At 44.7% G+C, this 12,495-nt stretch overlaps 1 protein-coding gene across 5 annotated transcripts in view; it reads right to left on the bottom strand.

Moving 5' to 3' along the window:
• LOC143209549 (cell growth regulator with RING finger domain protein 1) overlaps positions 1-12,495 on the bottom strand; it is a 33,755-nt gene that overhangs the window by 2,801 nt on the left and 18,459 nt on the right. For 4 of the 5 annotated variants that reach the window (XM_076425338.1, XM_076425335.1, XM_076425339.1 and 1 more), the window contains exons 3-5: positions 2,195-2,366; positions 1,359-1,500; positions 455-562 (exon numbers count right to left, since the gene is read on the bottom strand). In XM_076425338.1, coding sequence (XP_076281453.1) covers positions 455-562; positions 1,359-1,500; positions 2,195-2,366 — 422 coding nt within the window. The remainder of the gene's footprint in view (positions 1-454; positions 563-1,358; positions 1,501-2,194; positions 2,367-12,495) is intronic. The other variant, XM_076425336.1, reaches the window with a different exon arrangement.

Below are 12,495 nucleotides of genomic sequence, written 5' to 3'. Positions count from 1 at the left end.
TTTGTAACGTCGGGAAGATTTCAAGAAAATTTCAAGAAAATTGTGCAAGTTTAACGACTTCTTTCATGGTTAAGAAACGTTCGTACCACAATCTCCATAATTATCCCATATTCTGCAAAGTTTCAGCTTTCATTTAAAAAAAAATTCATCGCTCTATCTCATTTCTATCGAAAGTTCTTTGATGTGGCACAGATTTCGTCGATTTGGCCCATAGTGCGGCGGTCGGCAGAAATGAAGAACTTATTGTATCGTTTAAAACACCAATGCGATGCTAACTTTTTTATTTTCAATTTTCTTCTTGTATGACGTAAATGCGAGCCAAATTGTATCGTGTTTGTTGTCATTTTAGTGAGAAAAGGTTACTTACGTACTTACTTTTCTACGTTCGAATCGAGAATCGGCTTAGATCGCGGGATTACTGTACCTCGTTTTATTCGTCTCTTTGGACTCTCACCTTGAGGCAGGACAACTGGCCGTTCGCTTGCTTCAGATACTGCGCCAGGATCGAAGTCGGCAGGGTGCAAACGCTATCCTTGATGTGGACCACGTTCACCAGTGCCACCTTTTTCGAACAACAAAATCGTTAATTCTAGGTCTCACTTGTTCCGGTTAAACCTTATATAGCCAACCAAAAATGTATTGCTAATGTTAAAACCTTTAGTATTAAACTTTTTTTCTTGAAAGAAATCCAATGACTATTCGGTTGGCTACACAAGTGTTAAAGGGGTAGACTCTCGTTCCCAAGATCGCAAGGGTGCGGGATGCGCCTTCTCATTTCTCGATAATGCAAATACGGGGTGTTTAAGTAGTCAACAGCGCTAGATAAAATCTCAATCTAGGACGCAATCGCCCTCGAAATTGTTATTTTCACGTTTACGAGGCGTAATTTGCTGTCGCAGCTTTATGCTTCCGATTAATGCAAATTACGCCTTGTAAACGTAAAAATAGGACTTTTGTAAAATAGTAAAATTTGGCGCTTTTTACCACTGCCCTTGCAATCCTGGAAACGAGTCTACCCCCTTAAACAGGTGAAACATCGATCCTCTCTCGAATCGAATGAAAACGAGCGAAGTCAACAGGTTGGACAGGGAGTCGATCGTGAAAAGGAACCGCAGGCCAGAGGTTCGACGACGGGGAACCGATCAAAAGGACTCTAGAATGTTAGCGTAGGCAACGGCTACCAATGACCGCTATCTAGGACACACTCCACTCTCGTGTTCCGCGCAATCACTCGACTAATTAAAAATCACCGGTTGCTAGCCAATGATCCATAGCTGGATAAGACATACATTCATTCATACATTCGTTCGTTCGTTTCTGTTCAGATCGTTGCTATGTTCGGTTGAAAAGATACTCACGGTTTCGTCAGGATGCGGATCCCCGTTGTCGCGACGGGTCAGGAAGATCACCAGAGGGTAACAGAGACGCGGAGGTGTCCCCAGTTCCAGCTCTGGCGCCGGAAGCGACAATCTGAGCGTTTCCTCGCCGTGCGGTTGTCTACTGCACATCTTGGTCAAGGAGAATAACCGATATATCTCGTTGACTTTGAACATCGATCGCAGAATCGCGATTGCGAACTCGATGGATTTACAGCTCCTTCATGGCAACCGAGTTTCAAATTGGTTTACGAGGACGCAAACCTTCGTTCCCGTTTCCGCGAAGGACTTGATCCGCAACATCCAAATTGTCATTTCAGTACTCGATTTATGGCAATTAACTCTCGGACGACGGACGATTTTTACAGCAGGCAGAAGAAATATTGAATAGGGTGATCGGGACACCTCGATGAAGAGATGCAATTTTTAGCTGAAAAATACCGCATCCCAATTGTCTATGTGAATTTATATTAACTATAGTTTTTGTGGACAAACATTCATTTTTTCAGCTTCGATGTTGATGGACATTTAGGAAGCAAATTGTCAATTACATGTACAGTTATAAAAATCGTTCGTTGTCCGACGGTTGAAACAATTACGAAGAACCGACATTTGCAAGTATGTACCATCCGTTACGGTTCCCATTCCGATTTTTTCCGGTTCTATAATAGTTGGAAAATTCGGTTGTTCGGCACAAAGATTTTTCGCGATCGTCTCGAGAGCTGAAATCGATATTGCAAACAATATTGTGCTTGAAATTTGTCGAGCACTGGTTGCTGGTACCGTTGTCAATGGTATACATATTTTCGAAAGGATACGTTTGCGGTGGCGTGAGGTACTGCGCGTGGCCTTGAAGAAGAGTGCCGTTCAAGGACGCGTCTCGGAGGGTGCTCCAGGGCTTCCAAAGCGCCAGGTGAAGCTCTCTTATGCTCACGCCCCAGATCGCTTGTAGAGAATACTCCACTTGACTCGACACCTCGCACTCAACCTCTGCGAACAGAAAATTCGACGGTAATTCGGCTGGTCAATTCTCGAACAAACGATTAACGATTCGCCGCGTGTAAGAGGATCAAATTCCGATACAGCAGGAGAATAAACAGCGTTCGCGATCGAAACATACCGCGTGTTTCGAACGTCGAAAATCGTTACGAAACAACAAGCCCGCTTTCGACTTTTTTTTCCTCTCGTCTGGTCACGGGAGAGATATCTCCGCGAGCCAAGGAGGTTTCCAGGTCATGCGCGAGAGGAGCGACCGCGACACGTTTCCTTCGGTTTCCTCCAGTTTTCGTCGCGTAGCATGCATCTCGTTTTCCTGCGAAAAGGTCGGATAATCGATGACGGACCAACGCTCCGCAACGTTTGTCAACGATCTCGTCGCGCTTTCTTGACGGATAAGCGGTCTATTCCTTGGAGGAGACCATTACGGTTTCGAAACGGCTTTCAGGATAATCGGCCCGGTGTCTACCCATTATTCTGAAGTAGGCAATTCATCTTTTATCGAAAATCATCGTGGCACGTGTACGGGACACGTGCTCGATTCGCTTAAATTTCAGCGTTCTTTGGATGTTCGCAAGGTCAGTTCAATGACGATCAATGGGGAATGGACCAGAAGAAGTTCCGCCGCTTTTGAAAATTCTGGCGGCCCAGAAGACCGTCTCGGGATCATGCTCGCCCTGTCTAAACGAAAGTGAAAGCTGTGCTATGCGTTTAGTTTATGCAGCGCCCATGCCCAATGCCCAATGCCCAATCGTCCGTTCGCCGTTCGGCAAACGGATCGTTCAGCGCGATAGCTGCAGTGGATTCAGTCGTTCATTTATTTCATTGTTTGATGCGCGGAACGAATTGATTAGAATACTCGTCAAAATGACGGGTTCTAATATTCTTAATTCGCAATTATTAAAAAAACATGCTTGCCTGAGGAATTATTTACCAAATTTATTCCTTTGGGTACATATTATTGGAAAAATGGCTAAAAATTTGGATAGACACAATCTTGTTACGTTTATAAAATCCGTAAACCTAGTGTTGAAGTTGAAACAAACGTTCTGTAGATTGCTATCCCGCCATCGCCGAAATTTGGCGAGAAACCGGACGATGGAAATGATATTTCGACGAGCGCAGTGACGCATCGATCATTGCCGGTGACAGGAAATCGCAACGTAATCGGATTCGTCGATAAATCCGATCGACGGTCAACTCGATTTTCATAAGCCGACAGGAACTTGACCGAAGCCCGAGCAACCTCGAACGTGTCGGGGTTAACGACGGTTTCATAATTGTTATTTAAAGAAGTAACGAGAGCGCCGCGGCTATGATAATTTATGATCAGCTATTCAGGTTTTGTAATTGATCGCGCATACCGTTTAACAATAACACCGGTAATTCATGCGCATACGGTATACACGATCCCTAACTGTCTGCCGTCGCTTTCAGTCTGCAGAACTCAATTTCGAATGCACGAATGTCGTTTGCTGTCCGTCAATAACGAATACATACATCGATATGCAATTTCTTCAACGAGATTTAACCTTCGGTTACTTGCACTCCACTTTCCACATAATAACTTCGAAATGAAAATAGATTTTTCTTATGTGTTAATCTTTTGTAGAGTGTCCAACATTCTCCTTCAATTTTTCTTTTTCTTAAACACTCGTGCATAACCAAGACGAAACGAATCGAATCGAACAACAGCACGATCCGTAGGGCAATCGAACATGGTCCTGAACGGAGCAACGATCGTGCGTATCGAACGGTTCGGTGAAAGGATAGACGGAGTGCAACAACTGCATAGTGTACTGTACATAGTCGCTCTGTACTTGCTCGCTACGCGGTACAAATCGAGAAGCAGACTCGACTCCTCCGATACTGCATCCGCGACCGCGGCACGATAACGAGGATAACGAGGGGTACCTATACTTTGGCATCTATGTATAGGTTATACGGAAACCTGCTCCATAATCCGTTAGTTGACCTATTTTTTATTACCACGCTTATATTAACTTGCCATGTTTCTTTTTTTATTGGTTATTTTACGTCGCACTTAATCCTATTAGTATTTTTGTTGTTGTTGTACGCGTCAAATCTTGTAATCGAATTTTAAAACTCTTCCCATTGTCCAATCTTGCTGAAATTTTGAACTAGCATAAAATTTTGGGGAAAAATATTATTAGTCATTTCACTGGATTCGGTATTTTATGCAGAACCAGGAAAAACATTGTTTTCTCCTTTTTGGTGCATTTTAATATAAACGTGGTTTTTGAAAAGTCTTTCATATATTTTTTTCAACCGAAACGCCAAGAACAAATCCAATGGATCTCCATCGAACAGGATCCGAAAGAAATTCAATGGAGAATCCAGCGTCATCTGATCGGATAAAAGCAAATCCTATGAAATTTGAAGAAACTCGTTGTATATCCCGATAAATCCGGTAAGCTCGAATGAGATCGATGAACAAGGTGAAGAAGGAGGAATGTTACCCGATATTTCAGAAAGGGTCGGGGCAACTGCGCGGAACACTCGATTATCAAATATCGTTGCATAATCCGGGCCGGCCGACTGATCCATTCGCCCGATTGCACCAACCGCTCGTCGAAACGAGACCGTTTCGCGTATGCCCGCGAGAAAAAGTTCTTTCGCGTAACAAGGAACTAGGCAACTAGTCGAGTCGAGTCGAGTCCGAGAGCAATTCGAAACGCTCCGGGAGCGTCGAGGAAATTGAGAAATTGCCGTTCCTTCTGTTCGCGTTACGCTTCTCGCGATCGAAAGAAACAACGAAGGTCGCGACGAGTGTCCGGTTCGAGTAGTCACCGTCACCGACACCGACACCAAAGAGAACTGAAAACTTATATCACTGTCGCGTCAAATTGCATGTCGCTCGGTCGATGAATATTCAGACACATTTTTCACTCACAATGGACGATTAATATCCGTTACGAGTAATTCATCGTAAGAGCCAGCGCCGCACACCGATCTCTCAAATATGGAAACGCGGATAAAGGACCTCTTTACGCTCGTCGCGTCGGAAAAACCCAAAGTATATGAATACTAAAGGTCCATGTTATGGTTGTTATTATTTGGTTTTTTCAAAATTCGCCGATTTGACAGAATTATAATAAGAAATGATTAACTTGGTTATTTCTTGTCACCTTGTATTTTCTTTGTCTTTGATTTTCTAGCGGAAACCGAATTGTCGCGCGCAATCAAATTGCATTCTGTCGCTCGAGAATCACCTTCGGTAATGAATACGGAGGAAAAACTCGATCCTCTGGCAGCATCCTTGAATCGAAGCTCGCCTCTCGTTCACCGTGACGAGATTTCATTCGTATTTGGATGCCCCGCGACAGTGTAACGATTCCACGCAAACCAAATGCGACGAAATGCGACAAAATGCGATGAAACGACGATCGATCACGCGCCGCACCGACGCGCGACGTCCGACATCAATGGTCGCCAGAATTTCCCGACCTGTTTTTCTCTTTCTTTCGGTGTTCCAGCGACTCCGATGACTCCTGTAACTTTGATGACACAGCCGCCACCAATTCTCCTTTGTTCCGAGTCCCTAGTCCCAATCCGTTCGAGCGACATTCGAGGCGTCCACCTTTTGCCAGTTCGTCACCTCCGCGTCATCCTACTCACATCCTCCTGTTTCTCTTTCCTTCTCCTTCTGTTCTGGTTTCTTCCGTCCGCGCAAACGTGACTCAACGCAGCCGCCGTCGAACCTCTGATAGCCGTGTAAACAACCGGCCATGTCCACGCGATTCTTCCTCCTGATAACGTATCGATTCTCGTCGATGCTCGCTATCGGGGAAATGCCAAAGGTCGAGGTCCAACGAGAACCCGAACAAACGAATTAGCGAAGGGAAGCGCTAAGTGAAGGGAAAAGGGTAATGGAAGATTTTGCGCGTTCAGATGCTTTTCCTTCGGACTTTTCGCTTTGCTAATCAAAGTATCCTGAAGGATTTGTGTTTGGTGGAGAAGTTTTGGGACTAGACTCCTTTTTCCAGGATTGCAGGGGTGCGGGATTCGCCTTCTCATTTCTCGATAATACAAAGAATTCAGTAGTCAAAAACGCTAGATTTAGGACGCTATCGCCCTCAAAAGTCCTATTTTTTCGTTTACGAGGCGTAAGTTGCATTATTCGGAAGCATACAACTGCGCATATAGCTATGAAAATAGCTACACGCTGTCGAATAATGCAAATTATGTTTCATAAACGAAAAAATAGGACTTCTGAGGTAGATAGCGCTCTGAAGCGATCCTTTATCTAGACTTTTCGACTACTGAAAAACCCCATTTTTGTTTTATCGAAAAACGAGAAGGCGAATCCCGCACCCTTGCGATCCTGGAAACGAGTCTATCGCCTTAACATTAGAATTACCAGATCAGTCAAAATGCCTTGCTCCTGACTTGTTCTTTTAGAAATAGTAAAATTATAAATATGTTTTACCGAGAAATGTTTTTACTTCTCTATCGGCGTACATATTTAAACAAAACTGGTACGAGATCTAAATAAACGCAGTTTTTCGTCAATCGCGTGTAGTGCTCGGCAGTTCTAGTGTTAATTCCGAGATTCTTTGTTCAATTTGTCCGATATGCTTCGTCGGAGAAAGCTCGAGCAAATTCGCGCAGGAATGCGCAAATGCTGTTCCTATAAAACTGTTCGGAATTTGTTTAGGAGAACTCGAGCGATCCAAATTGGGTAGTAAAAACAAGTTGGTTGTTGGAGGAGAGAATCGATCGCAGAAGGACCGGGTGATCTCGCGAGATAGGAAAAGAATCAAGAGGAGGCGAGAAGAAGCAGAGGGAGAAAAGGAGAAAAAAGGAGAAGGAAAGAGCCGCGGCGGCTGGAGATGGAGATCGATATAGGAATGGCGTGCACACACGGTGCGGTGCGGTGGCGCGATGCCGTTCGCTGCGGCCTTGATTCGGCTTGATCTCTACGAACCGAGAGTCACGTAGGCAGCGATCCTACCGAGCGGGCACTTTGTCAGGCACACCGGTGTATTTTCTCCCTTCGCGAGATGCTGCGACTCTACTCCGTTCACTCGGTTCACCCGGCACGATCGATCGATCGTCAACGCGGAGAGTCGAGCGTTCCAAAATGTTGGCGACCGGCGACAGGCGAACGGACATTGGAGACCGGCGAATGTTCGAACATGTAACAGTTTCTTAGGCCTTGTAGCCTTGAAGTGTCGCGTCACGGTGTCGAAATCCGCCAGGTTTCCCGACCGGAGAACGCGAAATCGATCTCGGATCCAGACTCGAAACCAGAGGCTATTAGTGCCGGCACGCACCTGGAAAATTCTAGCCTAAATGCCGCCAATATCTCGGCCAGTCCGATTAATTGCTGCGGTCGATCGAATCGAGACTGGACTCGCTCGATCCGGTTTCGTTTGCGTCGATTACAGGACACCGTTCGATCAAGAGCACGGAAAAGTAGTTTCGAGCGGCCCTCCATCGATCTCATCCTCTTCAGGGGATTCTAAGAGGCAAAGCCTTCCCGCGGGAAGTCATTTCGGTTTGAAAACTATTTGTTGCACCGAGTCGATCGGTATTTACTTTTCGATTTATGTACTAAAGATCCCTTCGCTCTCTCAAGGAGTACCATGCGATTTATCTCGTTAGGAATTCAGCCATGCTGCGAGAAAAGTGGGTTTCCCGAGTGGCCGGGCCGGAACAGTTATTCCATGGGCGTAGAACGTTGTTGTCGGTTCGACATTGTCGAAAGAGACTCCACGGAGTTCGTCGAAACGAGAAAGAACGCGGAAGATACGAATCTTTTCGCCGAAATTATTTTCCATTGTGTACGAACCATACGCGAACACGTTTTGTGGTTTTCGCAGCTTTCTCGCGCTCGACAATCAATATTTGACTCGAAACGACAGAACACAATCTTGCTTGTCTTGTGTACCATCTTTCACACCCGAAACGCGCGTTGCTGTAATTACATGACAGCGAAATTTACGCATTTATGAGAAAAATGGGCAATTTAAAACATTAGAAACCACTAAAAGAATTAAAAAATACTTTCGTATTATTTTCAACCTATTAAACATATCGAGAGAGAGAGAGAGAGAGTCAATTTCTATGTCACTCCGGTTTGTTGTAATTCAGGTAGGAAAATTGTATTTTGTATAAAGATCCGCTGTGTCTAGTAATTACCTGTAAACGCAGTCGAGAAACGACGTACTGGAAATGTTTGGTTCCAACGCAGGACTATGGTTCAGGTTCTGTTTCCAAAAATTGGAAAAAAATATTCTGGCATTATTTATGGGTTCAAGGTCATAAAATAAAGTCTTAACGTCAGCTATATACAACATTATGAAATCAAAAATGCATTTTCACTTTGCTTTTGATTCATTTCGATGAAATAGAAGCCTTATTCTTGAGCCCGACTTTTTTCCGACTTTTCGGGCCAAATATTGTCCTTCCAGCGAGTTTCACGATTCTTTCAAATCGCAAAGATCGCGGTAACGAGCCACGCCGGTGGAGCCCGCAATAGGAGGCCCGACTTCGCAATGCTTTTAAATATTTCGCTACTCCCGTTCCATGAATTGTTGCCGAATCGCGGACCTCCGTGTTGCTACGCGCCGAGCCGCGGATCGGTACACCGGCATCTTCGATTTCAAAATTTTACAAATTCCGACAGGTGCATTAACCGCGCCTATCCGCGATATCTTTGGAAATTCGAAAGGCGGTTGATCGTTTCGTTAACGACTCAATTGGGAAACTAGACCAGAGTTGGGCAAAAGTTTGATCAACGATTAACGAATAAATTTCTACTTCAATCGTTAATCGCAATCAACAATTAATCTCCTAGTTTAGTCATTAATTGCGATTAACGTTCCTTTCAATTGTAATCGTCAATCGGATAATTGATTAATGATTCACTGCTGAAATTTAGAAATGAAATACGGAATCAAAACTATATGAATATGTACTGAGAAAAATGTAAACTGAGTTTAGGTGTATTATCATTGTATAATCATTGTATAAACTATGTTTACGTGCTTTTACGTTTTTTTTTAATGTCTTCTTGTTTTAATCATCGATTGAATCCAATTTTCCGAGTCTCCGATTTTTCGACGATTTCTTTTTTTATTCCATTGAAAAATTTGATTGAATCAGTCGTCGATTTTCCAATGACTACCTTTTTCAATCGTACGCATCAATCAATCAATCTCGTTTAAAATTTCAATCGATTAATGCCCAGCTCTGAACTAGACATCGATTTGTTCCAAGAGCGTCGGAGAACGGAAGCGAATCGCATCGTCCTTCGGTGAGAGAAAAAGTCGATCGATCGTTCGATTTCGAGCGGATGCGAGTGACGCGCGACGACGCGACGCGACGTGATGCGACGGATAGAAATATTTATAGCGATCTCGGTGGGAAGTCTTAGATCGAACGAGGCAAGAGGAAGGGAGAATCGACGTAAAAATAGGTGTTTGTTAGCACGTGCGGCACGGTTCCCGCGGTGCAAATTGCAACAGCGAGCGCGTAGCTGCACATGTGCATATGTGCACGACGTTAAACGATTTTCGCCGCGAAGATCGGTCGTGCTTGTGCAAGTATCTTTCCGAAAGTGTTTGCCTAGCCGCAAGAATGATTTCTGCGTATGCTCGATGACGCCGTGCCGCTTTTCGAATCGGTCATTGTCTTTCGAACAAGTTTGCGGAAATTTCTCCGACGTTTATTTTTCGTCGAAGCAACGCGCGGCGTCATGTCGCGAAAAGATCGGCTACTTTCCACGAGAGGAAGGTCGCTGTGCACGGAATTGTGCAATCGAAATCTCGAGGGCGACATTTAAATATAAATGCGGATCGGCGCCTCAATGAAAACTAGTTAATAATTATTCGCCTTGAATTTATATCGGGTCCCGCAGGATTCGGGGACTCTGTCTTGGGTGCATCGAAATCGGGAATGGCGACGAGATCGCTCTCGATGCAGAACTAAATGGATAAACACTCTCGGTTGAACACATTATCCTGCACTGGCCCCTCTTCTCCTCTCAAACACGTCGCTTGTATTCACATGTATAAATTCTAGTGGTCGCTAATGACCTAGATGCTGATGCAACTTGTATGAATAAATGATTAAAAAATAAAAAACTGGAACGGTGTTGTAATTAGAGGCAAAGAGCGATCACTTGGCGGAACGTAGGGAACGGGACCCCGAGACAACGAGACCGATCCGAAAGCCGCTCAATTAGGTTGCTTTTACTTAGTCCAAAGGGCAGAAAAACCGGCCGGACTGTTTATTTCCAGACAACCATGTCACCGGAACAATCCAGTTCTTTCCCAACAATGAAACTGGCCATTACGCGTTACGGGAACCAGAATGAAAGTAGGAGGCAGCGACGGAGGGACCCGTAGCGAGAACGAGAAAGAGAGGGAGATGTAATTGCAGTCGTCGGGCTAATTTCGCGCAATTGGTCGGAGACACGAGCAGAAAAAATAATGCTCTTTGCTCTTTTCTCTTTTTACCAGCGCGTCGCGATTGCGCCATCCGACTCGTCGCCGCAACAAGCCTATTCGACAGGATGTTACGCTAAGCGGCTCATACGCGTTTCAAGTGTTAACCCTTTCGAATCCGACGCGTACATCCCAGTGAAACGTATGGCTTTGACCCTCTGAACTAAAATCACCGCAGGTGCCGTAATTCGAAACGGGTTTTCGCATGAAAATTCAAATACGGAATCAGCGGGTCTGTCGTCTAGGGCAGGGGATATACATATATGTGTACCTATGTACATAGTACATAGTAGCATTTATGGTTGGCTAACTGTTTGGAAACCTATCGAATATCCAACGTTGGGCCTGCAATTATCATACGTGGTTAATTAGCAACAAATTTACGTATGATAATACTACATTGGCCCAACCAATGTTTACCAACATTTAAATATTGTACGTCTTGCAGACGATAGAAACGTTGCTACAACTAAAAACTTGTTGCATACATGTTATTAGACCGCGGATGTTTATGCAAGTACATACAGGGTGACAAGAAATAACGGAGTTAAACATTTCTTATTATAATTCTGTCAAATCGACGAATTTTGAAAAACCAAATGATAACAACCATAACATAGACCTTTAGTATTCATATATTTAAGAAGTTTCGTCGATTTTGGAGGCCAGGGCCTGCGCTCGGCCCCATAAAAATTTGCAGTCATTGTTGTCATTGTCAATTTTTGTTTTCGGTGCTGCGACCCCACCGTGCAGCGGTTAGGTCAGCGTCCGAAGCGAAATGAAAGAGGGAAAACAGGTAAAACGTCGTTTGCAAAACGGGGAGAGGAGCGGCCGTATCGTTCCAACGATCGAGATTTATTTCTCCGGTGCGGTGGAAGGAATGTCGCAATCGATTCGCGACGTTGCGTCACCGGTTGGCTTACCCCTTTCGTAACTTGGACCACAAGCTCGGCTCCTCTTCCCTACCGATCCAATCGCGATTACGCGTTACACAATGCCTAGTCGACTCTTTAGCCGGAATCCTCGTCGCGAGTCGCGAGGAACACGCGGTGTATTTCCACAGTGGAATGCAGACAACCGTCGACGAGAGAGAAAGAGAGAGAGAGAGAGAGAGAGAGAGAGAGAGAGAGCGAGAGAGAGAGCTTTCGATTCTGCTTGTCGTCGAGACGTTTCTCTGTGCCGCTTTACGTCGAGCAAACTTTTGGAAGCAAACGATGAACTTGACCCGTTCGAGCTACCATCCCCTCCGGCCCCACGTATTTTATGCAAGCATTTGACATTTTCAATTCGCTCTTGGCGCTGTCCTTGAATTTAAAAATCACAGGTCCAGAAGTCGTACCGGAACGCTGCTATATTCGACGCCACGCCGGCTTGAAATATTGTTTTCACTTTCTTCTTCTCGTTTATATTTAGGAACCAGAATTAATCGAGTCAAATCGCGAATTGGGTAACATCGACGGGACAACCGGTTGCTCTACGATTTTTTTCGCGATGAAAGCTACGAGGACTAGAGCTTTCTCGTTGTTGATAACTTTCTTAAAAATAAAACAAGAACTGCATTTGACCGAGGACTGGGACTGCATTTGAAACTCTTCGAAGTGTACGTCGCGAACAGGTGACAACGATCGAAGAAACATCGCATTTGACTT

Source organism: Lasioglossum baleicum, chromosome 6 (assembly GCF_051020765.1).
Source record: "Lasioglossum baleicum chromosome 6, iyLasBale1, whole genome shotgun sequence".
NCBI lineage: Eukaryota > Metazoa > Arthropoda > Insecta > Hymenoptera > Halictidae > Lasioglossum > Lasioglossum baleicum.
This window is presented reverse-complemented; position numbering and strand designations above follow the sequence as displayed.